Raw genomic sequence first — 20889 nt, forward strand, 5'->3', positions numbered from 1 at the left:
CATTTCCATGTTACCCAGCCCAAGGTTATCTCCAAACTTTATAACCAGAGTACAAGGAACAAAAATCACTGTTCTCCTCTGAGCTGTTGCACTCACTGCAATAACAAAAATCTATTTTCCTCATTCAGTGCAAAAGAGCAATAAAATCAATGGTCCACATTCTCTCCCCCCACCATCCATGTCCATATTGCATGCATTTGTCAAAATAAATTAATTTATTAAAAATCCAAGAAGTTCCATGAGGGGATGGAGTTGCAAAGCCCTCAAGCCAAGACCCCAAATCCAGGACCTGGGAGATGTGATGAGGTGTGATGAGGATTTCCTGCAGATGCAGAAACAGGTCACGTGCAAGCTCCATTTTATTACAACATTTCAAAGAGAAGGCAAATTCAATGGTACTTCAGCTACACCACAGCTAAGCCAGAAATAAATTGATTAAACTCTTCAGCAAATATTCTGGGATTACTGAGAGCTCCTTTCAGATTGCAGCAGACTCCTTAAATGAAGTGTCCTAAATTCCAGGCAATTAAACAGAACTTTCTCCCAGATCATTGAGCACTGGAATAAAATCTGTGAGTCATCCTGTAATCAATCAGACAAGTAACAAGTAACTTGCCTATCTTGTCCAGTGGTCTCTAAATGCAGCTAGCTTACTCTGGATCCAATGGGGTTGATGAAGACCCTCTATTGTGTCTTTGAGATGCTCAACTCCCATCTATCTTGAAGACCTTCCTCCACTGATCTTCTCCACTTGTATTTCCTGTTTTACCATCTAATCTTATCCAAGGTTGCCTAGTGTGTTCTTGAGAGAGGAGAAATGAACTCACACAAACTTTCAGTTGCTATGCTACACCAACTTGCACTTGAATGCTTGGATTTGCAACTGTTTTGTGACCAGCTGGAATAATTTCTTAACTTCGTCAGTAAGGAAAACACTGGCCTTACCTGAGTCACTTTGACTTAAAAAGCTGGATGAATTCATGGGAGTTACTCTGGTTTTTCCCACACTGAGAGGTAAACATAATATCTGTACACTGTTTCCTGAATTCATTAGGCAGCTCTTATATTGTATATTGCAGGAGTCTCAACAGTTTGGCTTTCAGGATAGTGTCACTAAATGCTGTGTACAATGGCAGCAGTCAGGTGAACATATTCTAAACACATGTTCAGAAAAATCTATACACTTTTGGGTGGGGGAGAAAAGGAAGTTATAAAATCAAGATCTAGATAAGGAAAGTATAGTGGCAAAGAATCATCAGGGGCCTGAAAACAGAGTTGGGTGGCTAATTCAAATTATTGAGGAGCTTCAGCTTAGGGTTCCAGAAGTCCAGCTCTCCTTTCCATCCATTCTTTCTAATGTTGCTTCTTCCCTCTTGAATGTGCTTTCTCTTAGTCTTAGTCAATGGCTGCATACAACAACGGAGAATCTTGGCTGTAGTGTTCCAAGTTGCTATCAACTGTAAATGTGAATGTGACAGAGGGGGAACCCTATTAAATGCATGCTTGGAATGTAATAATTGTAGCTGTAATTATGTTTAAAAACAGCCCATAAAACCCTATTCACTCAATCTGGGATTCATCAATTTTTAGATGAGGGTGCATGGGAGATGTAAGAGTTGGTCTCCCAACTGGTAAAGTTTCAGAAAACCATTCTGTAAACAACCCGGTGCAAGTTTCCCAACTTTCAGTGAAGGGACCCACCTTTTGGGTGGTTCACTGGAAGGCTGTTAGAGAATCAGAAAGCCTGTGTCCAGATGTACAAGGGGTGTATTGGTTCTAAATAAAAAATAGTCCAGTTGCTGGGATTCTTGTAAAATCACCACATCCATCTCAATAAGCCTCATTAAAGAAAACCTATTTGGCAACTGCCTAAAACAAAACATTATTCTTTTCCAAAGAACATGCCCAAAATTGGCTTCAGAGTGCCGGTGGGCAAGGGGACCCAACGGGAAGATTTTAAAATGATTTAGTTGAAACAAGAATATTCCATCTTTTGTCAAATTTAGATTCAAGGGAAACATGTAACAGTATCAACAGTTCAATTCATTAAGAGCTAATGAAACGGAATAGTACTGTCCAACAGCCATAATATAGCAAATATATAAAACTGTGGGATTTCACAAATCAAAATGCCTGGAAAAATAAAACATCTTCACCTGGTACCCCCAAAGTTGTTAGGTAGGAACCAATTATTATCCCATTAGCGACAGCATCCAAAATTGTTAGATGCTGGCTGTGAGCAGATAAATCAATGCCTCTTGCATTATCCCAAGACTGCTTTTGCCAAAAATAAACTCTTGACCCACATTTGCAAGCAACGTTCCCTTTTCCTTTTCCTTAATAATGACAAACAAACCTCTGCTTCTTAAAATGGTTTTACGACATACCTGCTAACGGTGCAAAAGAATGGGGGAATAAGTATCTGCAAGTTGTTTCTGTCATGGAAAGTAGCTTTATCTTTGGCTGTCAACTATGGTAAGAAATGGTATCTGCACATCCTATGGAAATATGTAACATGCAGTGAAGAAATGTGGAGATGTGTAAGAATACTTGTCTTACAGCATACACTGCCTTTGGCAGATATACCGGCTAATTTATGTGCTCTTCAACAATAATTCTCGCTTTGCTCAGAACGGAGACAAGGTTTTTAGACAGTTGTTAGATAAGAAGTGGGAACTGCAACAATATCTTCCAATATATTCACCTTTAATTGCACAGGTAATTTTCCACGAGTTTCCACATTCCTGCGTTCAATTTCTGACAATGAAACTTCTATGGATCCTGTAAACAATCAATTTTCATTTGATAGTGTTTTCTTTTTTCCATTCAGGGGAGAGGCTGCCCGCTTTTTTAGTTCTGCTAACTTTAGGAAGTTTGCAACTTGATGACTAATATCTCCATCTTGGTTTTGAACAACTCTGTCTTATAGGGTGTGCAAAACTTTGAAATAATTCTGAAAAAGTGCTTCATGTTTGAAGATCACTCTGGGGAATGTCCAGTTCAGTTTGCAGCCATATACTCTCAATCAATCCCTATTCCAGATCTGTCAGCCCCACCAGGTAGATCAGACCAGGAAATCAACTCCACAGGAAGGCTAAAAATACTTTTATTGAGGTTGGCTCTAATCACAGGACCTTGCAAGTCTGTTTGTAGTGAACCTCCTCCTTCTTCTTCTTATATTTTGGTGAATCAGGGGAACATCTGCCTGAGCCACTTCCAAATGTTACTTAGGTAAAAAGTATTTCAGCCCCTTTTGCCCAGGGGCTGGGCCATTACATCATGGCCATTTTTCTTACTCTCTACAGGACTAGAGAAACCCACTCAGTTCAGCTAGAAAACTATATAGCTTGATGTTTATTTACCAAATATTAGCAAGGCCAAAAATAGTTAGCTGGCACATGTGTACACATTAACTACAGGAAAGAATTAATATTATCTGGATACCTCTACATCTCTGTAAAGTCACAGGACTTTTCAGAGCCACTGGAAACAATCCTGGGGGTCATTAGCAATGGAGAGTCCCAAAGTGAATGGCCTTTGGAGATTCCATCTTTAACCCTTTAATATAGATAGCAGTAGCAAAATAGAGATGGCCAGTAGGACACTAAGCGATCCTTCCTCTGTTCTGCACCATGAATGATGAAAATGCATCCAATAATTTGGAAGGCAAACAAATTTCTGTCTGCAGCTCTTTAAATGAGTTTCTTCTTTCCTGAAGATTGACCATGGCTGCCCCCTGCAATATGGCTGATTATGAAGAACGCCAAGCTTCTTTGCAAGCTCAGTGTTCTCCCTCTCTTTTAAACCCTACATTCATGCAAGCAAATGTCTGCATAAGGCTGTTATGAAAAACTATTTTGAATGGATGCTGGTATCATTTAAAGTACCTGATCAACTTTTAAAGTTATTATATATTCAAGAACCTTGGTGGCTTAGCTTCAGGTGGTTGTGTATATATCTAGGTGTTGTTTTTTTTAATGAAATTTGCTTGAATTGTAAGAAAAGAAAAGAAAAGAAAAGAAAAGAAAAGAAAAGAAAAGAAAAGAAAAGGATAGAGTCAAATTTAACTCCTGGATACTTTCACATTGTTTTCTTGGCAACAGTACAGAAGAAAAATTCCATTGTGTTCTTTCAGAAGGTTTTCTTCAACTTCCCAATCTAGTCTATGACTTTGGGTTTTCTTGGTAGCTTCCAGTTGAAATGCTAATCAGGATGATCCTGTTTAGCTTTGTTTGAGGATCATCAGTGATGGCCAAATGCCACTGCCTGCTGGGTCCCAGCTGAATGATAACATAGTCTAGTATCTGGATTTCAGTGCTGAAGGGAGATCTCGGCAAGATCTGGAGTTATCGTTAAGGAGGGAAAAGTGTTGCTTCTTTATCTTAGAATCCCATGTGTAACTTTAGAGGTGCATAAAAGGTGCAGTTTACTCAGTCTGCAATCGCCATCTTCAAATGGGATCTAAATGTAGCTTATGAAACAGGAAAAATCAGACTATTGTAGGTTTGTTTCCCCACTTTTTGCTTTTTCCATCAATTGGCCTGAGCGCTTGTGTCTGATTTCATGCCATTCTGACTGGGCTTAATAAAATTATTGGCTACCTGTAGGTTTTGGAATCTGAAATCTTGTGTTATGCTGCCTGACCTGGGGATTGTTGGAGACAAGAAATGGTGGCATCTGAGTTATTTTAACAGCGATCCTAAAGGGCTACTAATACTATTTCATTAAGAGCAAGAAAATGCCAGCAAACAAGCAAAGGTCACCATTTGCTTAAAAGGCAATCTTCTTTCTTCTCTCTTTCCGTGAAATGGAAAATACACTGATGGGCAAAAGGCTTAGCATGCTCTGAGCTGCCAAAGCCAGGCTTTTGCTAAATTAATATTAATTACCTACCCTATGAGTTTTGTAAGGCAGCCTTCCTCTGTCTTTCCATCCCTTTCCACAAGTCAAGAAATCCTTTTTAATTAGGGATTGCTGAATCACCGTACGTGTTGGCAGTAACTAAACATGACCTCAGACAGAGCAGGTGGTAGCGCGTGTTGTAGCGCCTGGCAAGCAGAGCCGCAGTGACTGGATCAAGGTGTTTAGCCTCTTCTCAGGGGAGATCAGCTCCCAAAGGGCACCGGAATGATATAGATATCCCTGGTGTAGTTGTTACTTTTACCCATGACATCACAGACTTAAAAATAAAGCAGAGGGATGTATACTCAGAGCAATGCATCGTATTGCACTGCACCCCGAGCAAGGACAATGCCATATTCTGATTTTAAAAAATTCTGAACTCTCCCCAGGCAAATCACAAAAGCAAACCTCTCGTATTTCTTTTCTGTCTTTTGGGCCAATTTAATAGCATCCACAACTCACACAAATCCCCTCTTTTGCTTTTCCCTCATTTGTTCTGAAAAGCTTCAGACTGTCATTTGGTTGGCTTGGGTGGAACTTAAGTTATTTTGAATTTAGCACCCTTTCTTCCTCCTTCCTTTTTCAGTCCTTTTTTGTAGCTCTACCTGTGGGGCAGCTTGGTTTCCCAGACTGCCATGCTGCAGCAAATTTTGCAAGATCTGTACATCGATCCTGAGCTTTTGGCTGAACTGAACGAAGAACAGAAGCACATCCTCTTCTACAAGATGAGGGAAGAGCAGGTCAGGCGATGGAAGGAGAGAGAGCGAGGAAGCCAGGAGGGAGAGGTTGGCCTGAAGAGGACAAGGAGATTACAACAGAGTAAGCTTGGCTAATTTTTTTCCCCCTGTTCTCCATGGGTCATTCCTTTACTGTGCAAAGTTGTATACAATCTATATATTCTCCTCCCTAGCAGTTGCCCTTGAATTCCGTGAATACAACGGAGGGAAATTAAACGTGTTTAATTTGCTTGCTTTGGACACATTTAATTCCCAAAGTTAAGGTTAGCATGTTGGTTGGTCGACATACTGTTAGTTGTGACAGTTTTCTCCTCCTTACTCCCCTCCCCTGTTTGACTTGCACACCTACTTCCTAGACTGATTATTTGTTTGTAAGACTAGATACATAATAGATCTAAAACTATAGGAAGCTAGTGAGCCTAAGCGTGTATGGATGAAATTACGGGGTCAACTGAGCTGCAATGGGGCTGAAAGATATTAAATAGTGTCACTTCATTGAGAGTGCATTTAGACATGAATATATGGAGGTTTGATCCTTACCTGGCAATAATTATAACACAGGCTATGCAAATATCAAATCTTACTGAAATGGGGGTGCGGGTGGGGGTCAGGAAGAATTATATACAAGGCAGAGAGGAGTTAAGACAGAAGTGATACTAAGGAACAGAGAGAAAAAGGTTCTGGGAAATGCTTGATGATGAATTTGATGGTGTCTCCTTCATCCTATCTTCTGTTTCTTGCCGTATTTAAATAGAATGGGAAGGGATTCAGCAAGATTCTTGCATTTTTGTAGGTACTCTCCACCCACCTACCCCGCAATTGCTGAAACAAAGCCCTATTCCGCTTTTTAGTTTCTTGGACAGAGTTAAAGCACTGTGAACAAAGCTCAGTTCTGTGCAGCAAAATGACATTTATAAGATCTTGGGCCAAAAATGAACTTAATGTACACCAATGCTGAAAAATGTTGTTGCAACGTTTTCATAGAGTCATTTGTTCTACTTTTGACTATCACCTTTCCATATATAAATGATACATTAAACCTATTCTGCTTTCTAATACACAGTACTGTTTCCTCGTTAATTCATTTTCTCATTTGCCAAAGATGGTGAAAAGGAAGGAAAGGATTTCAGGAAATGCTCTACTGACTGTCAGTTAATTTTCCAGGAGTTTATGACTATTTGCTCCTTCCAAAGAAATGATTCCATCCTTAGCTGTAGGTTTATTTAGGGAAAGGTAGTGACACCTAGCTGAATTTGACTGGTTCAGATGCTAAGCAGGGTTGGCCATGGTTAGTATATGGATGGGGGACCACCGGGGAACTTCAGGACTGTAGGCTAGACTGAAAAGTTGGAAAAACATCCTGAAGGGAGGCAATGGCAGAGGAAATGCTCTGCCTTCTTCTAATGCTGCCAGGAAAAGTGTATCAGAGCTGTCACCATTGCTTGGGCTTGATTCGAGGTTGTCTTTATCTTTGTTTGGGAGAAAAAAACCCCTGCAGAAATAGCTCTCTTCTACATAACAGACGGGTAGTGCTGTGTGCCTGTGTATGCATGTATTTCCAGTGTAGGAGGAACACAGCTTGGTGGGTTCTATGTGAAGCTGAGTCAAACCTTTATTGCCAACTTAACTGTATAGTGATGCCAAGAGAGTTGGATAGGTTACAAGATAGTTCTGTATTTGCACTATAGGCTATATGGTGAGAAGGTGTTTGTCCCAGTCACAAGGAGGCCAGCATTGTGTGATGATGACTAAGAGGCTTACTATGTAGCTCTTGTTATTATTACTGGATTACTATTAATGAGCAACGCCCTGTTCAGCCATGGCATTTATTGGATGACTTCTCACAGTTTGTTGTGAGGCTAGAGAGAAAGGTTCGGAAAAGCCTCTCTCTCTCTCTCTTTCTTTAACCTATGCAATTGTCCAATCTCCTATCCATCCATCCATCCATCCATCCATCCATCCATCCATCCATCCATCCATCCATCCATCCATCCATCCATCCATCCATCTATCTATCTATCTATCTATCTATCTATCTATCTATCTATCTATCTATCTATCTATCTCTACTTTCTCATAGTCCTCATCTCTGTGTTTTTATACGTATGTAAAGCTATGAAGGAGATTGTGTTGAATCACCTTTTAATACTTGGATGGGAGACTGTAGATTCTAACCACTGCAGGTTAGATTGAGAAACAGCAATTTAAAAAAATCCCCAAAGAAGAAAACTGCAAACTTCTTTTGTACTGTTGCCAGGAAAATTGTATGGACTGAAATCACCAGAAGTTGAATTCAACTCAAGGGAAATTGCTTATGCTATATAATCCTTTGCTACAGCTTGCTACATTTTATTAGAATGATCTTTCTATGGCACATCATTCTGTCTCTACTGTGCAATGCTATAAATAGGATAAAAAACCTCTAAAAGAATCAAGTTATCTCTGGGCAAAGAATCCAAATTCACATGCCAAACACTGGTAGAATCACAGATGCAAGTACCTGGTTCTTTTTTCTTTTTCTTTTGTATTTATATTTCACATTTGTCATTGCCCATTTCCCTAGAAGCAACATTTTAGTTGTGTGGCTACACCATATGCCCCTTTCCTTTATATACACCACTTTCATACACATGCTACTCACAGATTCTCTTTCTAACAGAAGTAATGGGATTATCCAATTTTATTTTCATGTTAACCCTATGAGAGAGATTAGATGAGGTAGGATAGGCTGCAAAAGAGTGGTTAGTTCCAGCCATCATGATAAGTATGTATGTATGTATATTAAACAAGGAGATAAAAACTAACACAAACTAATATAAAGTAAGGAAGAAAAAGGAAAAAGAAAGAAGTCAAAGAAAAAGCAAAAAGTACAAGAAAAGAAAAGAAAAAGTTAAGGAAAAATAGAAAAGAAAGAAAAAAAGATATAAAGAAGTGGATTCTGATATTCTTCACAGCAGTTATAAATATATTTTAACCTCTCTCTCTAATGTTATATCACATTACCTTTCTTTCTATAATTATCCTGTCTAATCATCAAAACCATAAATCATAAGTTCATTTTTTTCATTTTTATACAAAAAGCCCATAAGAGGTTTCCAGTCACCAGTAAATGTAGATAGTGTCTTTTCTCTAATCAAAGAAGTCAATTTATCCATTTCAGCAAAAATCTGTCAACTTCACCAACCATTCCTCCATAGTGGGTAGTGCTGAATCTTTCCATCTCTGTGCACATAGTAATCTCACTGCAGTAATCATATAATAATCTTCCATGGTTTTTTTCTGTTTGCCCATTAATTCTAAAAGGAAAAGTTCTTTAACTGATCTTTAAAATCCTCTATCAAAGTATGTATTTGAATCCATTTTTTTTAGCTTTTTTACATGTCCACCAAGCATGATAAAATGTCCCTTCATGCTGTTCACATTTCCAACATACATTTGAAGTACCTTTATACATTGTAGATAATTTCTCTGGTGTCATATACCAACGATACACCATTTTATAAAAATTCTCTTTGAAATCATAACACAATGTAAATTTCAACCCTTTTAACCACATATTTTCCCATTGATCCATCTGTATGTTATAACCAAAATTCTTAGCACTTTATCATACATTCTTTAACCTGTTCTTCCTCTGTTTCAAATTTCAACAAAAGTTTGTACATTTTAGCAATTATATGTTTATCATCAGTACAAAACTGTATTTCAAATTCTGACTTACTTTGCTCCATATCATAAGTCTTTTTATCCATTTTAAATCTTTCAAGTAACTGTGTATGGGAAAACCATTGACAACTATATCCTTCTGCTATCAATTGTTCTCTTGATTTGATTTTAAATTCCCCTTGATATTTTCCAATAAGTCCTGGTACGTCAACCATTTTTCTTTATCTGCCATTTATCTTCTATAATATGCTTCTTGAGCTGAGAAGTTCCAGCCACGGTGAGACTGATGGCTGAGCAAGCCATGGAATATTGCTGCAACTGAAGTCTAATGCTCAAGATGCTGCACGGTTCTCAAGACAAAAGTAATCATTTGAAATAAATATGTGAAAGATTCCTCAAATTAATTGCTGTGTGTGAGTGGGCAAGACTGGCAGCATGTTATGGGGCTCCCATTGTGGGGAGAAAAATACTGAATCTGGTAAAGAAGTTGCAACAAATACTATGTACTTTTTAGACAGAAACCAGAGCTGTGACTTAAAGTTGAGAACTCCCAATAGAAACAATACTTAGAACTGTCCAAGGTCCTGAAGGTCATTGTTGAGCCCTTCTGGTATAACCTGTGTTGGGACTTGTCCAGCATGCTGCAATCCACTGCTTGAGAGCCCCCAGTACTAACCAGTACTGAGAGCTGACCCAGTACTAACCAGTACTGAGAGCTGACCCATACCTGTCAGTAAGGTTTCTGTCAGGCCTTCTGTTCAAGTCTGAATTCTTAATCTCACATCTCAAGCTGACCATGCCCCCTACTTAGAACAGGTTAAATCCTCTCTTTGCCCTTGCTTGTCTGCTTTGAATGTCGGTGGACAAGAACTGCCCTTTGCTTGATCATTTAAAACAGCCAGAAAATGTCTCCCTGCTACATTTTTTTTTGTTAACACACTAAATAAATAGAAAGGTTTGAAAAACCTGAAATCTGAGAAATGTGTGAAGGATCTTGCTGGCAAAATGTCTTTAAAAAACCACAAGTCGCCATGCAGCAGCTGTACAGAGTTGTCCTGCTGGGTGATATACTTGGCCAGGGCTACTCACAATTTCTACTCTGAAAGTGCTTGCCAAATAAGAAACCAAATGTGTCATAGAGAAGACCAAGACAAGTAGAAAATCAGGACAGCAAAACAATGTGTGTCTTCCCTATTTGGACTGAACACAAAAGCAGAGAGACACAGTGGGGAATATGAGCAGATTTTTCTGAATGAAAGAAGGAAGACAGAACAAGTGGGGACATTTCCTTTCTGGAACTGCTGTTCTTTTGAAATGCTGGAAGCAAGTTAGGAGTCTTATTATTGTATTGCTCTGTGTGTGTGTGTGTGTAAGGGTCAGCTTAGTATTGCATTGCTAGGCTGCTGCTTACCTATCCTTTGTGTCTTCAAATCTCAGGAGCAAGATGCTAATACAATCACAGAGACATTGCCCTGTACTTCTCCTGTGTTTAGAAGGAATGCTATGCATAATGCTTGGTAAATCTGTGAACCTCACATCCTCTGGCTCTTTATTCTGAAATCCATTCTTAATTATGAATAGCATGCCATTATATGAAATGCAATATTTTCTGGGGAAATACTTGTAAGAACAATCTAATTCTTACTAGGAGCCTACTTACAGGTACTTCACCTGCAAGGGTCATAATTTATACATGTGTGAGCTATTCATCAATAATGTGGTGTGTATTGTATATGCAGAAATTGGCTCCTCAGTAGGGAAAATAAAACACAAATTGGCTCTAAGCCATCTCTTTTAAAATACAAGTCACTTAGGAACTCTAACTCCCAAAGTTCCAAATGCTCTAATTGAATAATTTTGTAGGTATTCACAAATGATTCCTACTGAAAATAATAACAACAACAACAACAACAATGATATACAGCCAAGATATTGCAATGGAGCTTGGACTGGACAAATGTGCCACCCTTATCAACAGGGGAAAAATAGTGAATTCTGAAAGAATCAAGATGCCCAATGGAAATAACATCAAGAGTCTGGATAAGAAGATCACTAAAAATACCTGGTCATCCTTCAGGCTGACAACATCAAGCACACTGAAGTCAATAAGATTAGTAGTGAATACATCAGAAGAGTGAAGAAGATCTTAAAGTTCAAATTCAGTGGTGGAAATACCATCAAGGCGATTAACACCTGGGCAATTCCAGTCATTAGACATACAGCTGGAATAGTGGACTGGACTCAGACAGAACTAGAAGCCCTGGATAGGAAGACCAGAAAAATAATGACGATGAATCATGCCCTTCATCCACACAGTGATGTTGACAGACTCATGCAGAATACAGTCTGGATATTGTTCTATCATGCAGTATTTTAAGATAGGAAGCTAAATACGTTTGATTTATAGAGGCAGCAGGAAATATCAGCTCTACTGCAGCTTCTTACTGTCCATATGTCCTCACTCATTGAATACTCTAATTCCTGGTTCTGGTGCTGGTAGGGAGAAAATGGGAAATCAGCAAAATTGGACAAGGAACAGTGGATAGCAAGATCCTCCTTTCCTTCAGAATGGAAGTACCTAAGCAGTGAGAATGTGTAAATTTCTGCTGCAGCATTTTTGGGCTTTTGTATCAGTTCATGGGGGAGAGCGGAGAAATGGCTGGATAGAAGGGCTGACTGGCTGGAAGAATGAAGACTTGTTTCAATCCTTCATTTTGCCTGAAGTATGACAGAGAGGCACGATTAGCTCTGTGCTAGATCACTGAGTGCTGATGGAGGGCATGTTAAATGCACAAACAGCTCTCACAGAATGTTACAGGGAAAAATGCTTGAAACATTTTAACAACATGAATGAAAACTTGGCTTTATTAATATGAGTTCAGGCTATTCTTATTATATGCTTATTCATGTGGATCCTTAGCCTAGCCACCTAGGGCTCAGAACAGCTTGCATTTTTAAAAAAATACATAGACTATCCAGATAAAACTTGTGCTAAATATATGGCATAATAAAAATGTATTTTCAGTTACAATGCCCCATACTTTAAAAAGTGCATTCATCTTATTTCAATACTAAATTGTTTGGGTTGATAGGAAAAAAAGATGAGGTACTGAACTCTGGAGAACTAGAATAATTTCAACTGGGATATCCTTGATCCTTTTCCCTAATAATTTTGTGCAGGAATAGGACTTTATCTTGGAAGAGGTAGGGGTCCAAGAAAAACTCCATATTCATTATAGTATTAACAGCTATTACCCACATTTCAACGCTCAGCTGGGAGTTTGTATCACCAACACAATTGAATTGTAGCACAACTTTGAGGATATTGTAAAGACACAGGAATGGACTAGAGCAGAATAGGGCAGAAGCAGTAGGGATCAAAGAAAAATGCGTCACCTGACTTGAAAGTGATGCAGCTGTCATATTTCCAAACAGCTACTCTCAGATCAGACCAAGGGTAGGAAGGCTACAGACCATACTCTCTGTGTGGCTCCTGGAATACAAACATTCATGACAAAGTAACCTATTTTTACTAGCATTTTTTTTTTCTTCCCCCTTTTGGTCCAAAATTATGCAAAATAGATTTTAAGGCTCTGCAAGTATAATGGAGGACAGGGCCTTCATTTTGTTAGTGACTCCATGCACTTTATAGCCTCCACAAGTCTCAGGTCTTCTTCCACTTGAAGGCAAGGATGGGATTTAAGCTGCAAGGGACAGCTAGAAGTTTCCCCCCCCCCCCATTCCAGTTTGGATGCAGGTCCTGAGAGAAGGAAGGACTGGAAGAACCTATTTTATGACCAGGCCTGTAGCTGAGGTTCTCTGCCCCAAAGCCCTGGGAAACTGGAACCAGGAGGGTAAAGCTGACATGGAATGAATAGGCAGAACTGTCAGCGAATGATCTATTTCTTTTCACGGCTGCTTTGCTCAGTTGTGTGGTTTTGAGTTATTTTCTGTCTCTCTGTTTCTTTGTTTGCCTGTCTAGTTCCTGAGTTATGAATGCTAGCCTGAATATGTAGATCTAGAGCTCCTGTATCTTAGTTAAGCTTCTTATTCCCCAAGTTCTCCCTTTGTTTATATATATATATATATATATATATATATATATATATATATAAATTTTTTTTAAAAAAAATGTTACTCCAGTATTGGGTTTGGACTAGAACCACACCTACCTACAATTTATTCAGCCCGATGACCCTGCCTAAAGGGAAAAACTGGAGCCATTTTTTTGATAAGCCTAGTCCTAGGCTTAGAAAGTCCTAGAAAGTCTCCTGTTCTGCCCCCCTCTTGCTTCCAGGAAAATGTGAGAAAAGGGACGCGGTGGCACAAGGGCTTAATAACGCTGGAGTTTGCCGGTCATAAATGGTCGGCACTCCAGCGGTTCGAGCCCGGCTCCGCGGGACGGGGTAAGCTCCTGTCCCTTGTCCTAGCTCCTGCCCACCCAGCAGTTCGAAAGCTATTCCATCTGCAAGTAGATAAATGGGGACTCCCGTTTAGATGGGAGGAACCGGCGGGGCTGCGCGGGGAGCAAAATACCGGTGCTGGCCGAACTTCGAATGCAGCCGGCACGAGCGACGATCGATGCGAGCGGTGAGGATGATCTACGGAGGAGGAAAAAAGCCCGGATGACCCCCTAGCGACCCCTGCTGGTCACATAGCATAATAGCACTAATTGTAAGATTTCTCACTGTTTCTCACTGTTAGGATTCTATATGTACTTTGTGAGCTGGCCAGAGTTCCCCATTGGGGGGAGATGGGCGGAGAATAAAATCGAATGTATAAAATAAATCTTTCCAATCCAATATGTGGTAGAAACTTAGCTACTTGCCTCAAGTGAAACTCTCTGAGTTGATGAGACAAATACCCTAGAACTTTGGTAAAGGGAGTGGGAATTTGGAGATTTCCAGTTGGGTTCTGGCAGGCTTGTGCTATGCATTTGTGACTGATCCCTCATAGTGAGTCTTCTCCTCCTCAAAAAAGTTGCAATATGTTTAGCTTTACAACTAGAGATGTCACCACATCATCAGATATAGTATTTCCTCTGGCTCTTAGAGGTCAAAATACTTCAGGTCATGGTCAAAAAAGCAAGCCTGTTTCATTCATTCATTCATTCATTCATTCATTCATTCATTCATTCATTCATTCATTCATTCATTCAAATTATATAGCCACCCATCTCAGACCAGTGACTCTTAACTAAGTACTACAAAGACAATCATCATCATCATCATCATCATCATCATCATCATCATCATCATCATTTTTAATGTGTCTCTAGAAGGAGGACATCCATAACTGTGGAACAAGTTTCAGATTGCTAATCTACACATTACAGAAAATTAGATCGTAGAATTTGTGACTGTACACTTAGGAAATAATTATACATGTTTATTCTATTTGTGATGGATTGTCCTTATTCATAGTAAAAGAAGCCCTCTGCGCTAACAATCCCCGCTAACCATTGGGGATGGGAGGTGGGGAGAAGCACCACATTATATGAGCTTCCTGCATCATTTTTATCAGGAAACTCTATTAAGTCTAGAAGTGCTTTAATTTCTCAGAGATTCCTAAGTCACAATCTAGTTAAGCTGTAATTAAATTAGCAATTAATCTGCCATACAATAGGTTGATGGAAAAGTATCTAAATGCTGCATTTGGCTAAGTGTTGCAACTTTGTCAAATGGGAGGTATGTTTCTGAGATGCGATATCCAGTTGGGCTTGCAATAGACTTTCTGCAAAAAGGAATCAATTTCTAGAGGCAGAGAAGATGGCTAACAATTGGGATTTGTCAGGGGTGCCATAATTGCTAAAAACAATGATAAATGAGCCTGCTTGCAATAAGCTGATTCCAGCAATATTTCATCAACTGCAGCTCCAGTTATTTTAGATAGCTTTTAATTAGCAGCAGGAATGCAGATGAATGTAGGCATCAAATGAGAGATGCATGTCTCTTGTAGCCACTTGACTTCTGTCAGGGCTAGAAATAGGCTCGCTCACGTTGTCTAAAAATGTCTAATTATACTGGTGTTTGCCACTTGCCCACTTCCTTCTTTAAACAGAGAAGCAAACCGGTTGTGGGGCACCCTGGGACTTTCAGACTTCTGCACTGACAACTAGATATCAACACTTTATGTTCTGCATATGCAACAATTTGCCAATTTGTTTTGGGCTTGCTGTTTGCCAAATACATATATCAACCATGGAAATGGCCAGAGGGCAGAGTATAAGGGGCCATTAGAAATGGATACAATCCTATATAGCTTCTGGTTCTGCTGCAGCTCTTATTTCTGAGTACTGGGGGTTCAGTCTTGGCTATCCTTCCCTTCCTAGGAATCTGCGTTCAGTACTGACTTGCACGTCCAGAGTGCCAACATTTATTATGGGTTGTCAAGGCACTTCTTCTCACTTGGAATCCTTCCACAGCGGTTTCCATCGCTTAGAGGAGCCCTCTGTGCATGTGCAGAGCAAACACAGAGTTTTCTTCCAGCTGATTGAACTGCCAGAGGAGGCAGGCAGGCAAAGCAGCAGAAGACAACTCTTGACTTGTAGAAAAGTATGTGTATGCATTTGTGTGCACTTCATAAGCATATGGTTTTCCATATGATGACCATACCATCAAGTAAGAATGATGAACTTCTTGGAAAAATTCAGCAAACCATGCTAACTTGTCACACAGAGGTCCTTCTATTGCTTTCCTGAGTGAATCAGAAAGGAGTTGGGCCAAGTGGAAGGCCCAGGATGTATCTCATGGACCACAGGCTAGCGTTGAGTTTGACTAGATTCTTGTACAATCAAAGCTCTCTCTCCAAACAGGGCTTTATTAGATTTTAGCACAAGCTCCTTTCCTTCTTCTACAGCTTGTTCTGCTATTTTAAGGTTGAAACATTTTATTAATAATCTGGGAACTGTTTCATTCCATTTACTTACAGATACCTCTGCAGCTTTTCTGCCTAAAATTTTCAGTTAGCTCCTTCTCCAATTTTCTTTGTGCTTAAAAGGTCACTGACCACATCTGGTGGAACAAGCAAGTAAGTTTTAGTAGAAGGTGCAAGGAGTTACTTCTTTTCCTTCAGTTGAAGGAGAATGCTTGGAAAAACAATAGTGATTTGGCACAAAGGTGACTCCTTCCAGATGTGTAAAGTTGCCACGTGACATATCTAGATGGTGCTAATGGAGCGTGCAGATTTCCAGAGATCTTCATAAGAAAATAATCTGAGCATGGTCCATTGTGCATTAACCTTTGTCTTTTGCAAGATCTGAGATTTTAAAAGAAATCTTGGGGTTTTGAGAACATGAGCTTGGAAAGAACAACCTCAGCTTCTGGTAGGCACTGTATTACGCAGGGCAGTTCATTGGAGATGAATGATTCTTAAAGAGCAGAATCTTGAACTTGGTATTGCTCTCTAAGGCCTTGTTTCTGGAGTTCATTGCTATGAATTTCAGCCAGAAGCAGTTTCTATTAATCTGTCATAGAAGGCACTGGAAAAGCACAGGCAAATATTATGGTTCCAGCGCTAGGATTCTGTACATTTACAAGCAATGCTAAGGGTGCATTTTCCGTGTTACATTAGTCATAGCCTTGGAAAGCTGGTGCTGCATTTGCCACAGTGTTATTTCTGTGATATGGGCTAAAATCATTGTCACTCAGAGCAATTCATCATTAAGCAGATAGTTCTCTGTTTCTTCATTTTCCTTTTTATCAGGAACTGAGGATGGTTTTTTCCTTTACTGGAAGGCTCTGTGTGTTACTAGGTTTGGATATTACATGGTTAAACCTTACACGCTTGGATTACTGCAACTTTTAATTAGTTAGCTGGATTCAAGGTATTGGCTGTGATACCTGGGACCAGAATACCTGCGAGATAGTGGAAGAGAGAATCAGCATCTAGGCTGGACTAACCCAAAGATTAAAACAGGTTTCATGTGATCTGAAATTGCCCGTCTGTGACTTTGCTAACACATATTGGCCTTTCTTCTTTATCTGGATTCAGGTATAATGCCAAACTCCACATACCACTCTAAATCATTCCCCTTGAGATCAATGGTATTTACTCCTTCATAAATAGACGTAGGATTCCAGCCATGGTGGGAAACATTTACAGGTTTTAAAAAATTTGGAGAATTATGATTGAAAGGGAACTTTGAATTCCTTAGCGTATTGATAGTAATGTTTGCAAACATCAATATATGATTTTTAAATCAATTGTGAGCAAAGGTTACTTTGGAATACTGTAATTCCGAAGTATTATGTATTTGTCTCCAGGTTTTCTTGGCTGTAAAAGGAAAGAACCATTTCTTGAAAACTGCCTTCTTTGTAATTTATTTCAAAGGCAGGGAGTTTCTGAGAATACTGTCTTCTGAAAGAAGAAGTATCCAGTTATCAATGGTTTTCCCTGAAATAATTTTGAGATCTAGACGATTATTGAATATATTCAGAACATACAGTCAAACTCTAAACATTAATCCATATCCATTGTGAATTCTTTCATAATGTTCCAATAAAGTTCTGTTTCTGCTTATCTGGAAGTATTCATTCAAAATAGTGAAAATTCAACAAGCTTACTGGTACAATTCACTTTTTTTGGTAATAGGTTTCACTTAGCTCCTCTGTTTTAGAAATTGCATTATTAATGTTGTCATTTTTCACAGCCAGAGTAGGAGATGTGGAATACACCAGGACAGATCTGAAATTTACTTTCATACTTCCAGTACTGCTTAATACTAATCTATCTATAGATATTGTTCATTTGCAAAGCCATCTATAATGGCAATAACTGCATTATGAATTTCTATAAAGAGTCTTGTTCTCACATTTACTCCACTGTATAGTTAAACTATTTCCAGTTCTGTAAGTTTGCTCAAACCTACCTATTGTGTGACCCCCACATATTCATTGATTAGCCATATGTTTCCCAGATGTCATTTATTTATTTGAATCCAAACATTTTCTTTTATTAAGCAAACAAACAAAATCTGACAGGTTAAATGATAGTTTGAATGCACAGAAGCAAAAATTTCATTTAACTGGGATGGAAGTCCTAACAAACATTTCCTCTCCCATGGAACACAGTGTGTATATATATATATATATATATATATATATATATACTATCAAATATCAAATATTTCACATAATTGGCCTTATTGTTTTCACAGAGCTACTATATAGAGACTTCAAAATGGCCCAAATTATTCAGTGCATTGAAGATTTGCAAGTTATGGATGAAATTACACATATTTACTCTACACTGATCTTTTGTGATCTAACTCCTGCAGCCTCAGTCACTACCACATGAACTGCGGCTCTGTTCTACAAATTTCATAGGGGTTCCTTTTAAGCTCTTTTGAAATTCTCAGGTCAGTAACCGGAGGTCACACATTGCACAAAATTGTAAAGTGGTTTATTTGATGCTGGACTAGTGTCTTGTGCAAACATAGCTATCATGGTTTGAAAAACAGTTCATAGTTTAGTGCACTATGGAACCCCGCCATTGAGGCTTATTCAACAATCTGTGGTTAATACAGTTTTGGTGTTCACCATGTACAAACCCATGTAGTTTCTTCTTATTCTCTTCTTTATCATTTCCTTTCCCCTTATAACCATAATGCATAAGAGTGAGTGTACAGAAATAGATTCATTATCAACAGAATTCTGAAAGTGTCCATTCCTGTATTTCTAAACATGTACAGAAGAATAAATCAGTTTAAGAGTAAAGGAAGGTACAATATGAGAGCAATATAATATAAAGGAAGATATGAGAATTGTAGGAATAAGGAAGAAAAAGATGAGTGTGTTTGGGGAAAGAAAGTTTGAGCAACGATTAGAAGTTTGGAGAAGTACTGCTTGATTCAACTGGCAAATGAATTTTAAACCATAGAGCTAACTGTAGCTAACACAATCTAGGTAGGAAAACAGCAATGATTAATAATAGTCATAAAATAAACAGAACATATGGAGGAATGAAATTTTCAAAAGGCAGCGGGAAGGAAAACTGAAGGCAGTTCCTATGTACTAGAAACAGATTAACTGCCCAATTCAAAGAATATAAAAGCATAATTAAGGCATGAAAAGGAGCTCACGAATCCACAAATATGTCTCATCAAAGATGAAAGCTAATGAATCCTAAAGGTATTGGAAAGGAAGTCAGAAGCTGAATAAAGTAGATACACATGAACAATAATTGAAAAAAACTTGACCTACAGTGACATTATTCTTGGAAAAAGACATAAGAGGATACATATAAACGAGTCTTTTCCAACCTGTTGGCCTCCAAAGGTATTGGATTTCAATTCTTATAAGCCTGAGCCAGTGCATCTATGGTGATTGATTGATTGATTGATTGATTGATTGATTATGTACCTTCAAGTCATTGTTGACTCTTAGCAGCCACATAAATAGAGTTTGTGATGATCTGGTCCTTCAGGTCTAAGGCCATGCTGACTGGCAAATAGAGAAGTTGGGGACACCACATTTGCATATGGCTCTTCCCAGCAAGGTTCATCTAATCCACAGATCAGAAAATAGAAGAAAGTATGTAACTTGAAAAAGATGGCAGAAATCACAAATTGGCAAGGTGTAACAAAGTGTTTATGTATCTCTACAAAGCCTGGATTAATATGAAAAAGAGTGATAACTGTGTTCTTTCTCTGGGAACCAATTTTAAAGCAACCACATTTTTATATACAGGAAGCAAGTTTATCATATCAGCCTATATCCAGAAAAAGATTAGCTTGTGACAGTAGAGACAGTGGGGAATTTTATTTTATAATTTAAGAATGCAGGAGATAGTCACTGTGAGTCCTTATCAAGAGCCACTGCATACTTGGTACCTTGTTAATCCAAGTAGTCAAGTAAATACACAGACATGCACAATTACATCACAAACTGAAGAAAGCAGGTATTTTTAAAACACATGGTGGCCCATACCCAATCAGCACATAGCAGGTTCATTGCAGACTCTAAGTACAACTTGTGTTTTATTTTTCCACCCTCATAAATATGGACATAAATTCAAATCTCCCATACTTTGGGAAAGGTATTTGCAAGAACCTGAATGTGCAAATCTGGCAAATTTGGAAAATTTTGCAGTACCTGCATTTCTTCTGGTTATCAATAGTTGTGGTCCAGTCCTTTAAAGTCTCTTCTGGGTTATTCCATGTTCACTGCCACATATAGTCACAACCTATCCAGATTTTCTTGAGGGAAGAAATGCTATATTTAGATTGGAAGTATATTTAACTTTTAACTGTATTCATGTTTTTTAGTATGTTGTAAGCCGCCCAGAGTCCCCCATTGTGGGGAGATGGGCGGGGACAAATTAAATAAATAAATAAATAAATAAATAAATAAATAAATAAATATTTACATTGAAAGAGGAAACAGAGAGATTACAAAAGGAGTGGGAATAACTCCCTTCCCAACTGTGTGGTTGTCTGAGTTGGTGGGACCTTCCCAAACCTTTCCACAACAAGTCTAAGTTGGACAAGACAGGACAGGACAGTCTGAGCATCTTACAACAAGAAGGAGGAAAACTAGTACTCTCCAAATATTGTAGAACACAATTCTGTTGATTTCCTGCCTTT

At 38.7% G+C, this 20889-nt stretch overlaps 1 protein-coding gene across 1 annotated transcript in view; it reads left to right on the forward strand.

Annotated features, from left to right (window-relative positions):
- The first annotated feature begins 5537 nt into the window (after positions 1-5537).
- The window catches only part of SH2D4B (SH2 domain containing 4B), an 81232-nt gene continuing 65880 nt past the window's right edge, over positions 5538-20889 (forward strand). The window contains exon 1 of the mRNA XM_088130187.1: positions 5538-5721. Within this exon, the coding sequence (XP_087986313.1) occupies positions 5538-5721 (184 nt within the window). The remainder of the gene's footprint in view (positions 5722-20889) is intronic.

This window comes from Python bivittatus, unplaced genomic scaffold (genome assembly GCF_059951505.1).
Source record: "Python bivittatus isolate LINGU-HERP-01145 unplaced genomic scaffold, Pbiv_v1 ctg000050_np1212, whole genome shotgun sequence".
NCBI classification, from domain to species: domain Eukaryota; kingdom Metazoa; phylum Chordata; class Lepidosauria; order Squamata; family Pythonidae; genus Python; species Python bivittatus.